At 43.6% G+C, this 20,386-nt stretch overlaps 2 protein-coding genes across 2 annotated transcripts in view; both read left to right on the forward strand.

Annotated features, from left to right (window-relative positions):
• Positions 1 to 1,600: 1,600 nt before the first annotated feature.
• LOC119738532 (fibrinogen-like protein A) lies at positions 1,601 to 7,775 on the forward strand. The gene is made up of 6 exons (XM_038213436.1): positions 1,601 to 2,436; positions 3,187 to 3,219; positions 3,494 to 3,523; positions 6,062 to 6,198; positions 6,756 to 7,017; positions 7,446 to 7,775. The coding sequence occupies exons 1-6, from the start codon at positions 2,013 to 2,015 to the stop codon at positions 7,685 to 7,687; spliced, it is 1,128 nt and encodes a 375-aa protein (XP_038069364.1). The 5' UTR covers positions 1,601 to 2,012; the 3' UTR covers positions 7,688 to 7,775.
• A 2,588-nt stretch (positions 7,776 to 10,363) lies between these two features.
• LOC119738246 (GPI inositol-deacylase-like) overlaps positions 10,364 to 20,386 on the forward strand; it is a 44,565-nt gene continuing 34,542 nt past the window's right edge. Inside the window, exons 1-2 of the mRNA XM_038213047.1 lie at positions 10,364 to 10,562; positions 17,723 to 17,811. Of these exons, the coding sequence (XP_038068975.1) occupies positions 10,431 to 10,562; positions 17,723 to 17,811 (221 nt within the window). The 5' untranslated portion in view covers positions 10,364 to 10,430. The remainder of the gene's footprint in view (positions 10,563 to 17,722; positions 17,812 to 20,386) is intronic.

The following is a 20,386-nucleotide window of genomic DNA, read 5'->3' on the forward strand; positions in this document are numbered from 1 at the left end:
CAGGATTTCATTTTTTGTTAAACTTCATGCTTACACTGCCCTTTGTTGGTTTATTCAATTTCTATATGTCAACGCCCGGAAACTATATTTTCAGGTTAATATCGTTCCTTTTCAACATTGCCCTTAAACAAGGGCGGATCCAGAACAAATTTTTTGGGGGGCCAAAAAAAAAAAATTTGGTCCCCCAAAAAAGTGGGTCAAAAAAATTACAGCGTGGGGTTCGGGGCCCGCTTAAGGGCCCCGAAAAATTTTTGGATTCTAGATGCTCTGTGGTGCGATCTGAGGCAATTTCTGACCACTTTAACCAATGTTTTTTTGAGAAAAAGATGGTGGTGTACTCATTGCCTGCCTTTATTGCGATGTCACATAAAAAAAAAAAAAATTGGTTTCGTTTTGTGGGGGGCCATGGCCCCCTTTGGCCCCCCCGGATCCACCCTTGCCCTTAAATTTATGACCTCATAACATTCAAACAAATATTTATTTCGTTGGTTGTCACTAAATCTCACGACCGATGTCATAAAAAATAGTGGAATCACATAAACAGAAAATTAGTGAACAAAATGATAACTGAATAAAGTGTAATCAGTAAGCCAAACTCTTCCCAAAATAGACGTGAGTAAATCATAAAGAATCAGTTGTTACTCGCAAAAAACTGAATTCCACTCTGTGACAATATCTCCATTTGGGTGGTAGTATGGGCGTCGCCAGGGTGGGGCAAGGGGGCGCTGTCCCCCCCCCCCCCCTCCCTCCTCCCCCAGGAAAAGCCAAAAAAGGAGGGGGGGAAAGAGGTGTGAAGTCATATTAGTTTAATAATTGTGGGCACGTGTGGTCTAGCGGTTGAGCACAGGATTCATGATCGCGAGGTTATTGGTTCGAGCCCCGCCGTGGCCATGCGTGTTGTGCCCTTGAGTAAGGCGCTTTACCTCAATTATTACTCCTCTCAACCCATATGTTAAATTGGTACCGGCATTATTCAATGCTGGGAAGGTAACAGACTCACTGTGGAGGAGGTGTGGCGATCCCCCCCCCCCCCCCCCCCAGCAGCATATGAGTCTGGCCCAATCGCTAAAGAAAGAGAGATGGGCACTCCGTTCCCTGTTAACACAGGTTCGGCATCTTTACCCTTTTTTAGTTTAATACACGTGTGGCAAAACGGGCGTCTGCAGGGGTGTCAATGGATGTGGGGTGGGAAAAAGTCCTCCCACCCTCGAAAAAATGATAAAATGAGAATAACCTACAAAAATTGCAAGGATTTTTTTATTGGGGGGGGGGTGCTTTGCCTCCCCCCCCCTATAAAAAAAATCCTGGCGACGCCCATGAGGTTGGCAGTGCTCTACATGTGCCAAATAACAAGACAAGCCTAGTAAAGCCGATTGCGGAGCACACCAAACTCTACTATTAGATGGATTCAGAATGGCTATCCACTGGAAACTCTTGTATTCTTCTTTCGTGTGGCACACACATAATATGGTCCGGGTGTAGCCCATTCATTAGAGTTACGGCGTAGGCTAATCTTATTTCAAACTTGTTGGTAGAGGTAAGACTTAAGCAAGTCTAATGAACAACTGACAGTCGGTCAGTCAGACCTGCGCAAAGAGGAATAATTGCCTGGGCCCTTAGGAATACCAAAAATTAGGTGAGTGTGTAATTGAACATGTTTGATGTGTAAATTAATCATCGTGAGCGCAGAAAAACACCATCGGACAGCAAACTGATCAATCATTGAGGACCTCCATGGATACATCGATCGAACGTACAGACATGATCACTCGGCCATGTGATTCAGTCCAATCCTGCACCGAAAGGAGGAAGTATCTCAACCGTCTGCTGGCCTTATACGAGACCCTGGATGCCAATTTGCATATGAACTTGATCTGATCGAGAAAGGCTAGTCGGTGGAACCAGCGCTCATCATGAATGTCTGGGATTGATTTATCAGCGGGTCATGGTTCGAGACACACCATAGCATCCACGCAGACTTCGATTACGAACGAATCTGTGTATTTATCATTATGGAGCCGCCATTATTGAAAATGGTGCTGTTTGTAGCTGTGATTATTGCAAGTGTGATTACGATGGGTCGAGGTACACTCAATGAGTGTGAAGGTACTGAGTGCGTTCCTGTACTCGAGTACCAACTACAGAAATCTGCAGGGGTACAGCATACCAACCTTCACCAAGAGCTCGGTACGGTACGCGAACTAGGTGTGAAAACAGACAGAGAACCGATCGTTTATGATCCGAAGGTCACCATCAACGAACCTAGTGATCCCACAACTCCTTCTTGTAATCTGTCCGAGGTTCAGGGTTTCATCAATTCGGAACTGGAGAGAACGGCTGAGATGTACTCGAGAGATGAAGAAGAGATTCGACTGCAGGTGTTTCAGCTGCAAGAGGCATTCGCAGACTTCGCTGCAAACATCAGAAGAAGGAGAGGTACATGACATCTTTATTTTAGTTTCTTTGAGAGGAGACACAAAAGAGTTGTTTTGTGATGTGTTGGGGCTACCACTAGTTCCTTGAGGGAGGAGCTCATACAAAATTACAAATTGACGGTTGGTGGCGCTTTTACCACATGACGTCACCATTGTTACCGGTACGACATGGGTTGGGAAAGGGGCAAACTTTTACATCTGGCATAGGCATTTAAAACTGAGATGCATCATTGAATGTGGCATAATTTTGGTCTAATTTGGCCGAGTGGTTGAACAAGACAAAATGTCATAAAATATCCGGGGATACTTTTCAGCCCCATCCCTCCCCGCCCCCTCTCCCTCATAGTTGTTACTGCCGCAAATCCCACTATTCCGACAACTATCACTGTGGATAACAGGTTATCAGAGTTGCTGTCGAACTTAGTTCTGGCGCAGACTGTAAATGTATCTCACTCTATGTCGTCATTTGTGTGTAAAAAGGTCTGGGTAGCCTTACCGATCTTTAAGACTGCAATCGGGATAAACTATGGCAGTTTTCCGATGCGGAGAATGATGTTTTTCTATAGGGTTTGGATTAAAGTTAGTCACAATCTAAAGAAATGTGCTCGTCCAGGGCCTCGAATGCATAGCTATTTAGTTCATTTTCTCTAAGAGATAAAGGTTTTTTTTAGTGCAAATATGTTTTAAAAGAAACACTCATACTGCGTTTCCGGTTCACTGCAATCGTTTTTGTGTGTGTGATTCATTTCAGCTCCTCTGCCATTGATTTCTGAACCTACCACAGGTGAGACCAATTATTTTTCCTAATAATTTTAGAAAAAGGGATAATTTTTATCTACTGTAACATTGAAACAACTTGGGTCTTTTCAGCTATAGGCTAAAGAAAGGTGTTTCTCTGCGGGGCCCTTGCCATGTAATTTGTTTAATGCAATCCTTGTAAATGCACTTTTGTGTCCCATTTAACATTTTCAATTTTCGTGTTGCCATTTCCAAGGGTATTTTGATCTCCGTTTCCAGTTCACTACATTGTTTGGTTTATTTTCTGTGTTTCATTTCAGCCCATCAGCCGATTTCTGAACCTACCGCAGGTAAGTCCGGTACTAGATAGCTTTTAACTTTTAATACCTGGCGTTATAAAGTTGATTGTTGCCTCAATTTTTGGTAATCCAGCTTGAATCTATTCAAGGCATTTTTTTTCCTGAAAGTATTTGCTGCTTAAACTGGGTGAAGGATGTGTTTGACACACATGTATAGAATAATAAACCTCTTGCACATGATGTGGCATCCGAGGGCAGGTCTCTATTCCTCTGTGAGAAACCCATGCAGCGACGTGACCACTTTCACTTAAATAAATATTCTACCTTCTGTGAGCGCACCACAGAAGGGGTCTACTTTCAGAGCAGTATAGTTACGACAGTCCTGGCCTCCAAATTGGACACAAAATGGATGCTAGCGCAATAATGCAAGTATAGACCTAGCCTTGATCTTGTCATAATGCATGTGCACTGGTGCGTTCTAGCACGCTGCAGCACGACAATACTGGCTTCCAAAATGGAGACAAAATGGATGCTATGCCGGCAGTAATGCATTGACGCTTAATATGCACCTACATGTGCATCAGTGAGCTCCAGCTTACGTTAGGCGCAACTCCACAGACGGAAGTACGTCTCGACTCTGTTTTCAATATGCTGACCTTGTAAGTTGTCGACGACTCATCGCTAATTCGCCCCTTATTCCATGCCCAACCATAGTACCACGGTAGCATTACCTAATAAATCGGGCTTTAAATTCTCCCAAAAGCATCGCTAAACATAGGTTATTCTATAAACATTAGTGTCGAATGTGGACATTTTTCTGTCCGTTTCCTTCCTACTTTGTAAATAGTTACCATTCAAGCACTGCAAAAACTTTTCTAAACACTTTGTAAACATGTTTGAATGCTAAACATGCCGGTGTAATGTTTAGCAATTGAACACTGTTTAGGAATTGGACACGTATTGTTTAGCTTCTAAACATTTTTACAAAGTGAAAGCAAGATTGTGTTTGATTGCTAAACAGAATGAGGATCATTAAGAATGACTTCAAATTATTTGGGGGTTAGGTAGTTTCCTATTCTTAATCACTGTAAGACGGCTGCATTAATAAGGAGTGCATCAGAACGATAACATCTTGTAATGAGATGTAACAAACAGAAGAAAAAAGTGAATCCAAATTTATAGAATGAATGACCCATAGCCGAATTTTCATGCACCGAAAACGTTCCAGAACTTCGAGTTCGCTTCTCATATGAAATCCGTGTGTACATGCATCAAAACATGATATTTCAGTCCAGGAAGTGGCAATAAGGTCTGCTTGTAAGTAGGGAAGAAACGTTAGTGACATTTGACTGATTGATCGGCGATTAGTTTCCCGGTGATCCCTCCATGATAGTGATTCTCCCGGCCAACGACCTAGACATTGACATCTCACAACACTTCCGGATGAATCTTGGTTAAACCTATAACCCACTTTCTAAGCGTGCCCCGGATCTTGCAGTCACCATAGAATATAGTGTGCCTCAACCTTGATCCAACTGACATTTTGTTGTAATAGGTTTAAGATGGCCAAAAAATACGTGGAGGTTGCCTTAAATGGTTCAACTTCCGTTGGCGGTTCTAAGACAAAAATCCTGTCCGTAATTAAAAGCAAATGAACATTCTTACAACAACAACAAAACCTTCATACATTCTTTTCTAATTTTGACCTAAGACCGATACTTAAGCCGAAAAGTTTGAATATAAAGTGTGTGCATGCATTTTCAGCTATATTTGCATTTCCCCCTTTTATATTATATGAGGCAGTAACATACCACTTTCATATTTGTATGGAAAATGGTTTTTAGAAGTGCATGGGTTAATAACAATTCTGTAAAAGAACATCTCTCACGCGGGAAAAACGCCGATCGTGGAGTGTACAAAGTCCTCACATGGGTACTGCGTGACGCAGATTAACGACTGCAGTAAAGCACGTTGACTCGATGGTATCAGTGGTAACACCCACGCACATCTAGGCAAAATCTTCATACGGAACTCAATTTGCCAGCGGAACTCCTTATTATCAGAAGCAGAACTAACAGTCTAGGGACATGGGTGTGTTCCCAGTCCCTAGGCGGCTGGCCCTTCTCTAATTTCATGTTTATGTAATTTTAGAGTTAGGCCTAAGTCACTATAAGATTTGTGAGGTTGGTTTCAAAAATTGAAAGAAGTTGTTTTGAGTCCAAATTTTTTTCATAACATTTGTAGCTCACAGAGGGTCAGGCACTTGTGACTTAGACTAGTCATTTTTTCTCACTGACTGTCACTTGTGATTTACACAGGTCTGGGACGAATAATAATACATATTCATATAATGTGATGTAGCATCCTACACCGCATCTGCATTAGTCTGGCGCCGCGTGTTTCATGTACTTTCGTGATGCATTGTGTTGACAATATTCAACTCTCCATGCAAACGGCGAAAATGAACTTTACATTTCCACCACGTTACAGCTTATTCAAGATACTTTTCCCCCATTCTGAATCAATTGAATAGAATTTATATTATTATGAAAGGTTTGCCTTGGTTCCTTTTCTGGTTTTGTGTTGTAGCTCCCCTCCCTATGGATTGCACGGAAGCCGCAACAAGGGGCGTGGCAGAGAGTGGTGTTTACATGGTCCAGCCACGAGACGGAGGGGCGGCGATTGAGGTGTACTGTGATATGGATACTGACGGCGGTGGTTGGACGGTAAGGGATAACATGATAACATTGTCTCGCACATTAATCGATTTATATCTAGCCATTGGCAATGTCAAGTGGGCGAAATGTCTGCATCGGTACGTGTAGGTCGTGGGTTCAAAAGCTGACCATTTTCATTCCAGAAAATGTAATCCATCATTTTAAAAATATTAAAACAGGGAAAAACGAAAGAACTGTGATTAACCCTTTCCGTTCATCGTGTCGAGAATCTCAAGATGTATCATTGTCAGAAGAATTTCAAGCTTTTAAAATAAAGACTATTTTGACAGGCTGAGATCAGTTTCAATTTAAAATAGAGACAATTCACTTCAGACAGTTCCTTAAAAATTAATGAATTACTCGTCATTAATGGAAAATCTTAATTATTGACGACAGTTTCCAATTATGTCAGTCTTTACAAACGCGACTGTGTGGATGCATAAGACACGCAAGACTGCGGAAATTCCTGTTTACAATGCATTTATTTTTCGCGGGGGGGGGGCTGTATGAAACTACTTTCTATGAAAGTTCCCATCGATCATACACTGTTTTAATGATTGTTTCAGGTATTTCAGCGTCGACAGGACGGTTCAGTTGACTTCTACCGTGACTTTGAGGGTTACCGGCAGGGTTTTGGTGACCTAGAGGGTGAGTTCTGGCTGGGTAATGACAACTTACACCGGCTGACCGCCCAGGATGATTACGTACTGCGAGTCGATCTGACAGACTTCGAAGGAAACTCCACCTACGCGAGCTACGCCTCGTTCAATATTGCTGATCCGTCGGACTTCTACCGCTTAACCATAGAGGGCTACTCAGGAACGGCTGGTAAGATGCCAACTGATTCAAGCCCTCACCCTTTTGTCAATTTGAATGATTTATTCCGAAGACAAAAACTTTTGTATCTATTGGGTCTGCAATGGTCCGAACGACGGTTGATTTTGCGTACAAACAGAGCCTCCCTTAAAGAGTAAAGTATAGTTGCCGGTTCTATTGTACATTCTGATAGGATCGGGGACCAGTCTACCTCTGACCACTGAACTATATACCGATCCGCAAATCCTTCGGAATTTTGTAAAGAATTTATGATGGCATTACTTAAATTTGCGGATGTGTATGTTGTTGTTTTGATGTCTCATTCAAAAGTACTAAAAGAAAACAGTGTACACTTACAAATAGCAGGGATGGTAGATCTTTAATCCTTTACAAAATCAATAAATTCTGTTAAATTTTGGAAATTGTTTTGCTGTTTTTAGGTGACTCGTTAGCCAACCATAACGATAAGCAGTTTACGACCTACGACGTGGACAACGATGATTGGACCAGAAACTGCGCTGAACAGTTCGTCGGGGCCTGGTGGTACGCTGGCTGCTACAAATCACATCTGAATGGGCGATACGTCGGGGAACCATACCAGGGCGTGGCTTGGTTTACTTGGAAATCGAACTACGACTCTCTCAAGGCTTCCGAAATGAAATTCAGAAAGAAAAGCTTTTGAAAAACAAACAAAATATGAGATCTGCTTGATTTGGTATAACCAGTTGCTTTTATCCCTTTTTGGAACCCGACATCTATACGTCAACATATTAATCTAAGGGCGGATCCAGAACACAATTTTTTTTTGGGGGGGGGGCACAAAATTACGGCTAGGATTTCGGGGCCCACTTAAGGGTCCCAATTTGGGGGGGGGGGGGCTAGCTGCTCTGTGGTGCGATCTGAGGCAATTTCTGATCACTTTACCCAATTTCCTTGAGGAAAAGATGGTGGTGTACGCAGTGCCTGCCTTTTTTGCGACGTCACTTTAAAAAAAATTGTGTTCGTTTTTTTTTGGGGGGGGGCATGCCCCCGTTGGCACCCCCCCCCCCCCGAACTGCCCTTGCCATAATCGAGTTTTAGAAACTGATTGGCCATAATCAGTCAATCTTTCGGAATATATTGGGTCATTTTATAGCTAAATAAGATTGGTCATGGGCTTTACAATAAACTAAATTGCTATAGTCCAACCCGGTGCCGGCGATTGGGTTTTGTCACAAAATCTTGGACCACTGCGCTACTGCCGCGACGTAGGGGACAACTGCACGGAAAGACTTGAATAACTTTTATAAGACTGAACGTAGTTATTTGGATTTTATGTAGCCTGAGTTGATGGAACATGACACGAGGGGAAGGCAGGCCTACACAGAGGTTTTGTTCAGTTTCCCCGTTTCTATGACATCTAGTGATTGTTTTGTCCTTAGCGCAAATATGATCATGCATTATGCAATGCAGACAAAGAGTAGATGCTTTTGAACAGATATAATGCATCTCTTTGACTGTATATTATAAATGGACAGCATAAGCCTTAAATCCTATAGGATTGTGTGGTACTCTTCCAGTCTGTTTCTAGACGAGCCTGCAGCTGGTTTTTGTATGGCTGTCACGGTATTGTACAAAGATTCTGCGTTGGGTTTTGATTATTAATAATGTTTAAGATCCATTTTATGCACGGTCGCTTCGTTTTGTAAATACATTTATAACACAGTAGCTTCACATTTTAGTGACACATCGTTTCTGATTAAATGTATTTACCGTTTGTATATAAAAAATGGCCTGTAAAAGTCTTTCTTGAGACCTTTTCTTTCAAACTCTAATATTCTTAGTGGAAACTCGTGGAAACACCAATGCAAAGTTCAGAACTAAACAAATGAGAACAGAGGGGAAAGGGCAAAGCTAGCCCCGCCCACACTCACAAATATAAACATAATTCACAATGTCTTGAGATCAACGTAAGTGGGTCAGAAGACAGGCAAGCTATTACTTTCACCACGAAGGCCCCCTTCAATGGCGAAAGCAATCCGTCATGCACGGTGTAGTTGCTTTGCTTACACAATCGTGAACACCGATTTCTCCACAGAAAGGGGCCTATCGAGTGTACCAAGATGACGGATTCGCCCGTGAATCAAAACTTTTGTACGTGTTGTTCCATGCAGAGAGAATTCCAAGACAATGCAGTTTTTTTTATAGAGGGCGCTGTTTAATTATGTTGGATAGCAAGCTTCCTGTTCAATTCTTAAGGTAGCAGACCAGTAAATAAACTTCCATAGACCCCAATGGTAAATGCTCCCACTTCAGAAATTCGGGCAAAATACTCACAACTCTCCAAGGTGTTCGAGACACGCATCAAATTAATGCTTATTTCATCTTAAACCATTGCTATGACGTCACACTATTGTTAAAAGTGTGGATTCGGAACTACGAATCTGTTACGCTGGTCACACAAAGTATGGATTCGGAACGAAGAATCTTTAGTAAAGTGTGGATTCGGAATTACGAATACACCATTTGCCAAATTAATCCTTTTAATAATGTTTGTGATACTTCACGTTAAAAATGGTGAAACTGTTTTCAAATTGCCTCTATCCAAAACTTAGTAATGACAAGAAAATAAAAATTTTACTGTTTGTTTACAACAATATTCACAACCTGTTGTAGAAAAATTGGTTTAATTGATGGTCAAATACAACAAATAGAAGACATTAAACTTTCAAACTAATTTTTCTCGAAATGCGGGTTGTTTTTCAAGTCACACTTTTGCCTCGAGAGGGAGTCTGTTGGAGGGATGATGGGCATGAGGTGGGGCCTCATTTTTAAGTGGGCTTCGTTTTGGCTACAGATGAGCTGAGAATGGGAGAGGCATAGGGGAGCATGTGAAGGGCGGAGGGGGGTGTGTACCACAAGTTCACGCCCCCCCCCCCCCCCGGCCTTGGCCGCCCATCCATCCCCACCCTTGATAGAACTTTACGTCACTGAAAATTGGTTGTAAAGATTTGAGAAACTCTCTGATTACTCTTAATCCGGCGGCAATCCCTATTTCAAGTTATAGAGTCAGAAAACGCAGACGTCGCATTTGTTTGAGCCCTCAGCCTCAATATCAGTCAATATTGGCGTCAGAAGCATCAAATGTTGGAGCGTTTCTCATTGGTTGTCCGTCAAACTTATTATTCAAATTCAGAAAGAAGGCGGAGTTGAACAATTTCCAATGGGCGGACCCTGGCAGAAAAAACACCCTGACGTTTTACATGCTTCCTGATAGGGTAAATAAGGAGGGATCTGACTATTGCCGGTATAAGTCGTACGCCCTGTCCCCTTCCCACTACATGGTACCAGATTGCGTTGGCAACGTTTCGTAACTGACTACAGAAGCCGGCAAATTTCTCTCTCTTTCTTTGGCGGGTGGAACTGTGGAAGTGGAAGCAACGAAAATGGCAACTAAAAACAAGATAATTTGTTCCATTTTGCTTGCCCTTCTAGGGCTAGGTTTCTATGATATTTTTCGTAACTTCGAAGAGAATGGGTGTGCAATGACGTACATGTTTCAGTGGCCGTCGTATATTGTAAGTTTACTGAAATAATTTTCGTCATCTCGTTCCCATTGATTTTCAAAATTTCATTCATGTTCATCATTTTGGTAATCCTTACTTTTAGGACCCCTTTCCTATATAAGGTTAAAAGACTCACCAAAACAGCTGACTATGACACTCAAAAGTGACATTCTGATATTTATTGACACATTTGAACATATGGCAATGACACCTCTTGAATTACTCCTAGAACTATGAGGCTCCACGTAGTGGAGCCTCATAGGTTCAGAAGCCCGCAAAATTGTTGTCAGCACAAAACACTAATTAAGTACAAAAACGTCCATCCCAAGCAGGCCGTTTTCCACAGAACCGCTGCACAGTTTGCCCCTAAACTCCATACAATACCTCATGACATACTCACGTTATGTGCACCCAACAAACATCGGTGGATTCTGTCTGTTTTTCGGCAAAAATGATGAAAAATATGCCCTTTCCGCACTGAGCCAACCTAACACTTGAAACGAGCACGCGTGCAGAATGATCGCAGTTATTTTCGGTTCGATCGCTCGGAGCACGCCGCGGGGGGTATGGTGTAGGAGCGGAACGATAGTATGCACATGCGTACAAGTGCAAGTACGTACCCCCCGCGGCGCGCTCCGAGCGATCGAACCGAAAATAACTGCGATCATTCTGCACGCGTGCTCGTTTCAAGTGTTAGGTTGGCTCAGTGCGGAAAGGGCATATTTTTCATCATTTTTGCCGAAAAACAGACAGAATCCACCGATGTTTGTTGGGTGCACATAACGTGAGTATGTCATGAGGTATTGTATGGAGTTTAGGGGCAAACTGTGCAGCAGTTCTGTGGAAAACGGCCTGCTTGGGATGGACGTTTTTGTACTTAATTAGTGTTTTGTGCTGACAACAATTTTGCGGGCTTCTGAACCTATGAGGCTCCACTACGTGGAGCCTCATAGTTCTAGGAGTACTCTTGAATATCAGCAGGTTTAATTTTGTAGAAAGAGGGCAGGGTTTCGATTTATGAGGGGTTAAAGACGACGATGACAAACAGAAAATAAATTTAAAAAGCAAGATGGCGAACTGCAAAAAAAGGTAGGAAAGTCACATTTTCTTTGAAAGTGCTTTCAAAATTATAACTAACATGAGTTTGTCTGAAGAAAAAAGACTTCTTTAGCCTGCAAAAGTCACTTTGGTACTGGACAGTCATCTGCAAAAGTCAGTTTTGAACAGAACTCGTAGAAAATAGAGGTGTCCTAAAAGTAAGGATTACCATGATTTTTAGAATGTGCGGGTAGGCCTATTCCTGAAGAATTCCATATTACTGCTGGGCCACCAACTCAGACCTCCTGCACAAAGTCTATGGGCCATGGCAGACAAAGTTAAGGTGATCGTGTAGTCAGTAGTGTAGGGCCCGGTTCCTAGTATAGCCTTAACTGGCTTAAGGGAACAAAATCCACTTTAAAATTGTTAGACCATTGTAGACCGACCAAACTAGTTGGCAACATTACTCATTAGGCCTAGCCTGTAGATTAGACTTTAGAGGGCTGGGCCTGGGTTTTGATTTTTTGAGGGAAATTTGGGGGTAAAGTGACGATGACAGCGCGGCGACATCATAAATAAAGATAGCCCCACTAGTGTGGCCGTCGGTATGCTGCGCTGAACCTTTGGCCACACACCGTGGTACCGCGCGCTACTGAGGACGAAGTTTTCATAAAAATTCAGGGCAGTTTCTTACATTCTCAGTTTCTTACTTTCTTATGGTTGTATTCTATGATGTCTCACCTGTCACTTCTGGGATGCTTAGGTCTAATGATGTTCCATTTTCCGAGATATTCTTCAATCTTTCTGGAGCCCATATGCACTCGTGAAACGTCTGGTGGTGGCAGCCATTTTGAATGTGACAAGAGATGACCTCAAGCTGTGACGTCGCGTTTATGCAAATTGCTTGTCGAGCGCGCGAGGGCGCGAGTTGCAAATGCGACGGCTGTTTTCTGTGCCGTAGATCCTGAATAGAGATCGGTGCACGTGGCCCCCTGACGATAAATGCATGGTACAGGAAACAGCCGTCGCATTTGCAACCGCGACCTCGCGCGCTCGACAAGTAATTTGCATACACGCGACGTCACAGCTTGAGGTCATCTCTTGTCCCATTCAAAATGGCTGCCATCACCAGACGTTTCACGAGTGCATATGGACTCCAGAAAGATTGAAGAATATCTCGGAAAATGGAACATCATTAGACCTAAGCATCCCAGAAGTGACAGGTGAGACATCATAGAATACAACCATAAGAAAGTAAGAAACTGAGAATGTAAGAAACTGCCCTGAATTTTTATGAAAACTTCGCCCTCAGTAGCGCGTGGTACCACGGTGTGTGGCCAAAGGTTCAGCGCAGCATACCGACGGCCACACTAGTGGGGCTAAAATAAAGATGGCGATCGCCGCGCGATGTACTGTGAATACGCACGGCACGCTGAATTGCAAGGCACAAACTGCGCAGGAAAATCGTGATTTCTACCCCAAGAAACTGTTCAAAATAGCAAAACGGGTGTCATTAGAATTGAGGAAAGTCTGCTTTTGATTGTTAAGGTGATTTTTGAGCAATAAAAAATTTTTCGACTCTAATTTGATCAAAACAAAACAGGGGCCCTACACTACACAATCGCCAAAGTTAAAGTGTTTAAAAGAATTTTTGCATTCCTTAAATACTGTTTCTTCATCAGATTTACAACTTTGGTACCCTTCAGGTCATATTATTAAGGAATATGACATGAGTGGTGGCCCAGTATAGAATTCTTTCCAAATCAGCTTTCTTGCCACCTGTAGCGAAATTGTGTGAAGCTGTAACAATATTAAGAACACATTAATTGACTACAGATATGAGTGACACCATTTGCACTTTCCAACAGCTCAGAAAGGCAAAGGAAAAGGCCTTACGCTTTTCCTACCATCAGGATAACTACAGTTTTTACTCCCTCTCTCGATTTATCCCCAAAGGTTTGCAACTGTCTCACTCTCCCTGCTTAGGAAACCTCCCACCACACCTTCAAAGGAGATGGGATCAAGTTTTACATGGTGCCTCTATTAAACTCATCAATATTCTCTCTCAGCAGTGTCAATTTACACGTGAGGACCTCCATCAGAATATTTCCCACCTTGACTCCCAACTCAAATCCAGTTGTTCTGACTCCACGTACAGGAATTTCCATGATGAGATTGAAAGGGGTTTGTCTAACCTTGACTCTGTCCTACTCAACAGGAGAAACAAGAAGATTGGTGACTTGCTTGCCAAGCAACAGCAACGCAGACACAGACGTTTCAGACGTCCTAGGTCCCCATCTACCACGCCACCGCCAGAACCCCCTGTCAACACTGTAGTTAATCTTTCTTCCTCATCTATATCTGACGCAGAGCACAAACTTCTCTCCAAGGGTCTCAATTTTTGTCCCGCTCCCCGTTCTGTGAACCAGGTTCAGCTCAGCCAAGATCTCACGGAATACTACCGTAGAATCCGTCTGCGTGAGTTTTTTCTGGACAGTGAACCGTGTGAGCCAGAGCCTTTTCGAGTCAAGAGTTCATGGGTACCCCCCAAGAATCGTGTGCCAGCCATAGAGACATACGTTCAAGTTATCAATTCCCAAGTCACTAACCCGGACAATTTCCCCCACAGGACTCATGATAATCTCCCCAGAGAGGAGCGCCTGGCTCTCAACTCCTTGCGCTCTCGCACCGACATCATCATCAAGCCAGCAGATAAAGGTTCAGCTGTGGTCATCATGGATCGTCAGCAGTACATTGATGAGGCCCACCGCCAGCTGGAGAATCGCACTAACTATACCCGCCTTGACTCTGACCCCACAGGCACTTTCTGTCGAGATATACAACAGGTACTTGACGATATGCGATCACGTGACCAGTTGTCCAAGAAAGCTCACAAATTTCTTTCTCCCTGTGATTGTAGGACTGCCAGATTTTACCTTCTACCCAAGATTCACAAGGCTGGCAACCCCGGTAGACCCATCATCTCCGGTAATGGCTCACCCACGGAACGCATCTCCCTGTTCATTGACAGTTTTCTCAAACCCCTTGTCCCACAGATTTCGTCATACATTCACGACACGCCAGACTTCCTACGCAAACTTGAAGGAATCAAGGACCAGATTCCCAGCACAGCCATCATTGGGACTTTCGACGTCTCATCTCTGTACACCAACATCCCACATGAGGAGGGTGTTCGTGCTTGCTCCTTGGCTCTGGCCAAGGCAGGACACACGACTCCTCCCATCAGTGATGTTGGCACCCTCATGAGACTTATACTAACGAAGAACAATTTTTCCTTCCTTGGTGAACACTATCTACAGGTACACGGCACTGCAATGGGCACCCGCATGGCCCCGTCGATGGCTTGCCTCTTCATGGGCGACCTCGAAGAACGCATTCTTGCCTCGGCCCCATGTCGCCCTTGGATCTGGTGGAGATATATTGATGATGTTTTTTTCATCTGGACCAGTGATGAGGACAGTCTCTTGACCTTCACTAACCACATCAATTCCTTCCACAGAACCATCAAATTCACATCGGAGTTCTCGGCTCACCAAACCCACTTTCTGGATGTCACCGTCCGCAAGCAAGGCAACTCGCTAACCACTGACCTGTATTCCAAACCCACAGACACCCACCAGTACCTCCACTCCTCCAGCTGTCACCCCAGGCACTGCAAAACTGGCATAGCGTTTAGCCAGGCACTCAGACTCAGAAGAATTTGTTCTAATGATTCCGATTTCTCCCGCCATACACAGATACTGAGGAACAACTTGGTGGCCAGGGGTCACAGCTCTCGCCAAGTTCATCGTGCCATTGCCAGAGCTAAAGCTATCCCCAGAAATCTAGCTCTCACGGGAAAGGCCCCTGATGCCATGGCCAAACCCATGATTCCCTTGGTTACCACGTTTCACCCCAATCTCCCTCCCCTTCGCAAAATCACTAATGACAATCACCATATCCTCCATACTTCAGATCGCCTTGCCCGCGCCATCCCCAACGGCCCCACATTGGCTTACAGGCGTCCTCGAAATCTACGGGACTTGATTGTTCGAGCTGAAGTCCCTTCCTTAGATGCATCCCCTCCCACCCAGCATGGTACTTTCAAGTGCAGTTCCAGATGTGTTGTCTGCCAGATTCATATCCAGGAGTCTGACTCCTTTTCTGGCCACTCTTCTGTCACTACCCATAGAACCATTGGTAACATCACTTGTAACACCTCTAATGTCATATATCTCATTTCTTGCAGGGTCTGTGGAGTGCAGTATGTAGGTGAGACTAAGAATACGCTCAAGAAGCGTTTCTATGCCCACCGGTCAACGGTCAACACCAAGAAACTAGACACCCCTGTTGGTCATCACTTCAACCTGCCTAACCACTCCATTTCTGATATGATTTTGCAGGGCATTGAATCTCTTGGCCATCGCAAGGACTCAGTTCGCCTCAGCAGAGAGAAAGTGTGGATGAATCGTCTTCGAACTATTCAACCACATGGTCTCAACATCCAACTTGGAAATGATTAATCCTTTTCTTCCTCCATTGTCTTCTGTTACAGATAATCCATCTGGTCTTCCTTGTTTGTGTTTACCCATCTTCCCCCATCTTTCATCCCTTTCCACCTCAATACTGTCCCCCCCCCCCCCCCACATCATCCCTTCACTCTCACACTCTTTTGTCCGTTCCCACTCCCTGTGACCTTTGATCCTTCCCCTTTCTGGTCCCTCCCCTGTTTACACAAGACCCCTTGTGGTTTGCCATCTCCCTTTGTTTCTTTGTTCTCTCATCCACCCTCCCCTGCATCTTTCCACACCTTTCACACCTAATCCTCCTTTTGTGTTTCTTCTTTCAGCCCTGCATGTTTGTGTGCACCCCCATGTTAATGTATGTACCTCTGTCATTTCTGTTTTAGCCTCTGAAGAAGAACTTGCTAAGTTCGCAACGTCAGGCCACATTAATTTTTAGATTTATTAATTTAAAAATACTTATAACTAAAAGTAATCATTATAATTATACTTTTAAGAAATGATGAAGCTTAAATTTAAGGACCCTAAAATTGATAAAATAGCTAATCGACAATTACATGTTTAACACATTAAAATGCAGTAAAAATTGGGTGAGTGGTAGGGGAAAAGGACATCGACATATGGTGGGAAGGGAAAGGCTACATTATTTGGGAAGGGAATGGGAATCCACAGAAATGTTTGGAATATAATTTGGGATATGAGGAAGTTTAAAAATCAAACTGATGGCCAGATATGGGAATCTTTCCCTGAGCCTTGTTATTACTGCGGTCAATATTGGTCAAGACCCCCATTGGTTTGTTACCAGTATGCCAGGAGGTGAGGAAGGACATTTTGACCATCTGTGACCTTTTAAATTTAAGCAGCAGGAGGGCTAATAAATAGGAATAAGAAAAGGAGAGGAGGGATTCCGAGGGAAAGTGGAGGAAATAACCATAAAGGATGCAACTTTTTGGCGCTTGAAAAAAAGAAATATTTCCGTAAGGCCAAAAAAAAAAAGTCTCCGGTTTCTGGTATGGAGCTTGCCCAAAAAGTGGTGCAGCGACGCGGCTTTTTTTTTTTTTTTACCTGACTTTTTTTGCTTCAAATGTCGGCTGATGACCGCAAATGGTGCCCGACTAAACTTACTGCAAATATATGGGAGTCCAGAGAGGCCACATAAAGCTTATTCTCGATCATAGCCCCATCTAAAAACACATTAAAATTGTGCAGCAGCAGGATTCCAGTCAAACCAGTGAGTTTGGCGGTTTTGGGACATCATCTTTCATTGAAAAAAAACCTTTTTCATTTTGCCGACGCGCATGGCTACGGCGACGCGCGCGCATACCAGAAACCGGAGACTTTTTTTTTTTTGCCTAATGGGCAATAGTCTGATTTAGAGACCACGCACGATACATTTGTTCCAGATTCATGTCTTTTCAACATTTTGCAATGACTGACTTTCATTGAGATAATGGCATCAGGATGCAGCATTCTTTCCCAAAAATATATTTATAAAATATTTTTACTCCTGATTGTAAGATGGAGAAAAGAAGCAAGTATTCATTATCGTCTGATGGATTTTCGGTTGCAGCATTGTAATGATTATTGATTTGTGGTTGTTTTATTTGATAGGATATTAAAATGAATGATGGTATTCAACAGAGATATCCTCAGTATTCCTTGTCACTCTATGGTGAAGGAGATTACCTCAAGCAATCTAGGTAAGTACCCAAGATTTCTTCAATATTCCTTGTCACTCTGTGGTGTGGTAGATTACCTCAAGCAATCTAGGTAAATAGCCAAGATGTCCTTGATATTCCTTGTCACTCTATAGCGGTGAGGTAGATTACCTCAAGCAATCCAGGTAAATACACGAGATTTTCTTGATATTCCTTGTCACTCTGTGTTGAGGCAGATTACCTCAAGCAATCCAGGTAAGTGCCCAAGATTTCCTTGATATTCCTTGTCACTGTGTGGTGAGGTAGATTACCTCAAGCAATCCAGGTACATACCCAAGATTTCCTCGATATTATCGGATATTCCTTGTCACTCTATGGTGAGGGAGATTACCTCACGTACCCAAGATTTCCTTGATAGTCCTTGTCACTGTATGGGAGGGAGATTACCTCAAGCAATCTAGGTACATGTAAAAATACCCAAGATTTCCTTGATATTCCTTGTGTCCCCCTGTTTTTACTTCTCTTGTATGCCATTACAACTTGAAAAACTCTGCACACAGCCTTGTATTTAAAACTTGGAATTTCCTCTTTTTGGGGGGTGACTTCCCGGTTGCATTTTGAAGTAAAACTGATATCTTTTTTGTAATATGGAATTTCGCTTTAGGAATATTTAAGTTAAATATTTGATGCAAAATTCTCCAAATTGTCATGAGGCAAAGACAAGGTCCTCAGTATTTCACCAGCCAAGTTTGAAGTCTAAATTTAAATTCCGTTAAGGAGACTTTTCTTTAATATTTTGCACCTGAGTTTGAAGACAAGTGATTTCAATTTGAAACCTAAGACCAGACTGGTACATGTCCAGCTATTTGAAACGACTGACCTCTTCAGTAGTCTGAATGCAGACTATGGAGAGATGTGTAGGAATAGAGACCGGTACCAGATATTTATTTTGACACAGTTGATCGATTCAGTATTGTAGCGGGATCCTACTGGGCTCTTGTCCGCCAAATCCGGCCAAACGCAAGAAAAGGGGACAGACAGACGGGATTTCTAACTCTGAAGGAAGATCTCATTTATTTTGCCAAGCGGACTCTGCGGGCAACTTGCCACACCGCTACCAGAACTGCAACTGATCAATTCCCAGCATAGACATACACACAATCTGAACAAATGTATACAAATGTAGCAACTTTACCCAACCCTGGAATCCAGCCAAGTTCTTCCCCACAATTGAACAAAAGAACCCCACTGAGCCAACCTATTTGTAGAGCCTATTTCCGGAGCGCGCGCTAGCCAGACCCAAAACCAGGTCAGGTGCGCGCCGCCGGAGCCCCTCCACCGGAGCACTAGTGCTAGAAAGCAATGACAACAAAAGTGTGCATAGACTGTCCGTTACACTACCCCCTCCTTAAATTGGGCCTATTCTCCTGAATAGGAGCACATATACAACACATTTTACATGATCCTTTTTTTTCTTTAACCCAACATTGGGTGTCCTCAAAGGATGTGGAGCAACGTTGATCTGGTCCCCAAAATGGTTACTCAGATCAAACATTAATCCAGCAATCCATGATGACAACCTCTTCAACAGGGAAACATTTTGGAAACAACATGAGAAATCAAACACTTTACTTTGTTTATCAATGGGTGTCCTCAATGGAAGTTGATCAGCGTTTATTCTAGTCCCCAGACTGGTGCACAGAATCAAACATGATGATACAACAAACCGTGACGACTACCTTACAACAATTTCAACACTTCTTTTACAGTTTTTTTTCTCTTTTTTTTCTTGTTCACTTCACTTGGAAACTGTCCTTTATGTCCTCACTATTTCACAAAACAATGTCCATCCAAGAGAGAACTTCTCTCCAGTCTCTGTCTGTGTTGCATTTTACAAGCTTGAGTGTCTTCAGCCAAGTACACAGGTCACATCGCTGTACTCCTGCCACCTGGTCGTTGACTCCCCAACCTTGCTTTGGCCCCGTTGTCTTCCGTGGTGTCTGTCCACGCACTGTTGTCTTCTCCGGCAGCCTTGTCTTCTGTGGTGCACCCTGCACCGGCGGATTCCCAGCCTTTGATGCTCCCTGCATCAACGGAAATCCTGTCTTCTGTGGTACTCCCTGTACCTTCGGCCTCGTCTTCTTTGATGCGTTCTGTATCGCCGGATCCGCAGTCTGTTGGTTTACCGTTCTTGTCCCTGTCACGTGCACCTGCGGTCTGAAAGTCAATGTCGTTGCTTGCTCCAGCGGGGCTGCTTTCGCCGGGGGATAGTGCCGCTCCGGCTCGGTTGCCGTCACCTGAACATGAAGGTCAGTGTCTTGTGGTCGATTGTCCGTGGTCTGAGTTGCTGTCCCGGAAGTACGGCGGTCGATGAGTTCAGCGTGCTCCGGCTGATCGGCATGCACCAGCGGAGCTGTCCACAACGGTAGATCAGTGTGCATCGATGGAGATGTCCGCAACGATGGAGCTATCGATGTGCAGCTAAATTTCTCCGCAGCAGTTGGATCAGGACTGGAAAAGTCAGTGCATCCACGAACCTCGATCCGATGGACAGCCCAGGCCTTGAATTTGGGAATTTTTAGGGCAAGGCCACTTTGGCCTTGAATGGAGCAAAATT

This window comes from Patiria miniata, unplaced genomic scaffold (assembly GCF_015706575.1).
Source record: "Patiria miniata isolate m_02_andy unplaced genomic scaffold, ASM1570657v1 HiC_scaffold_3, whole genome shotgun sequence".
NCBI classification, from domain to species: Eukaryota; Metazoa; Echinodermata; class Asteroidea; order Valvatida; family Asterinidae; genus Patiria; species Patiria miniata.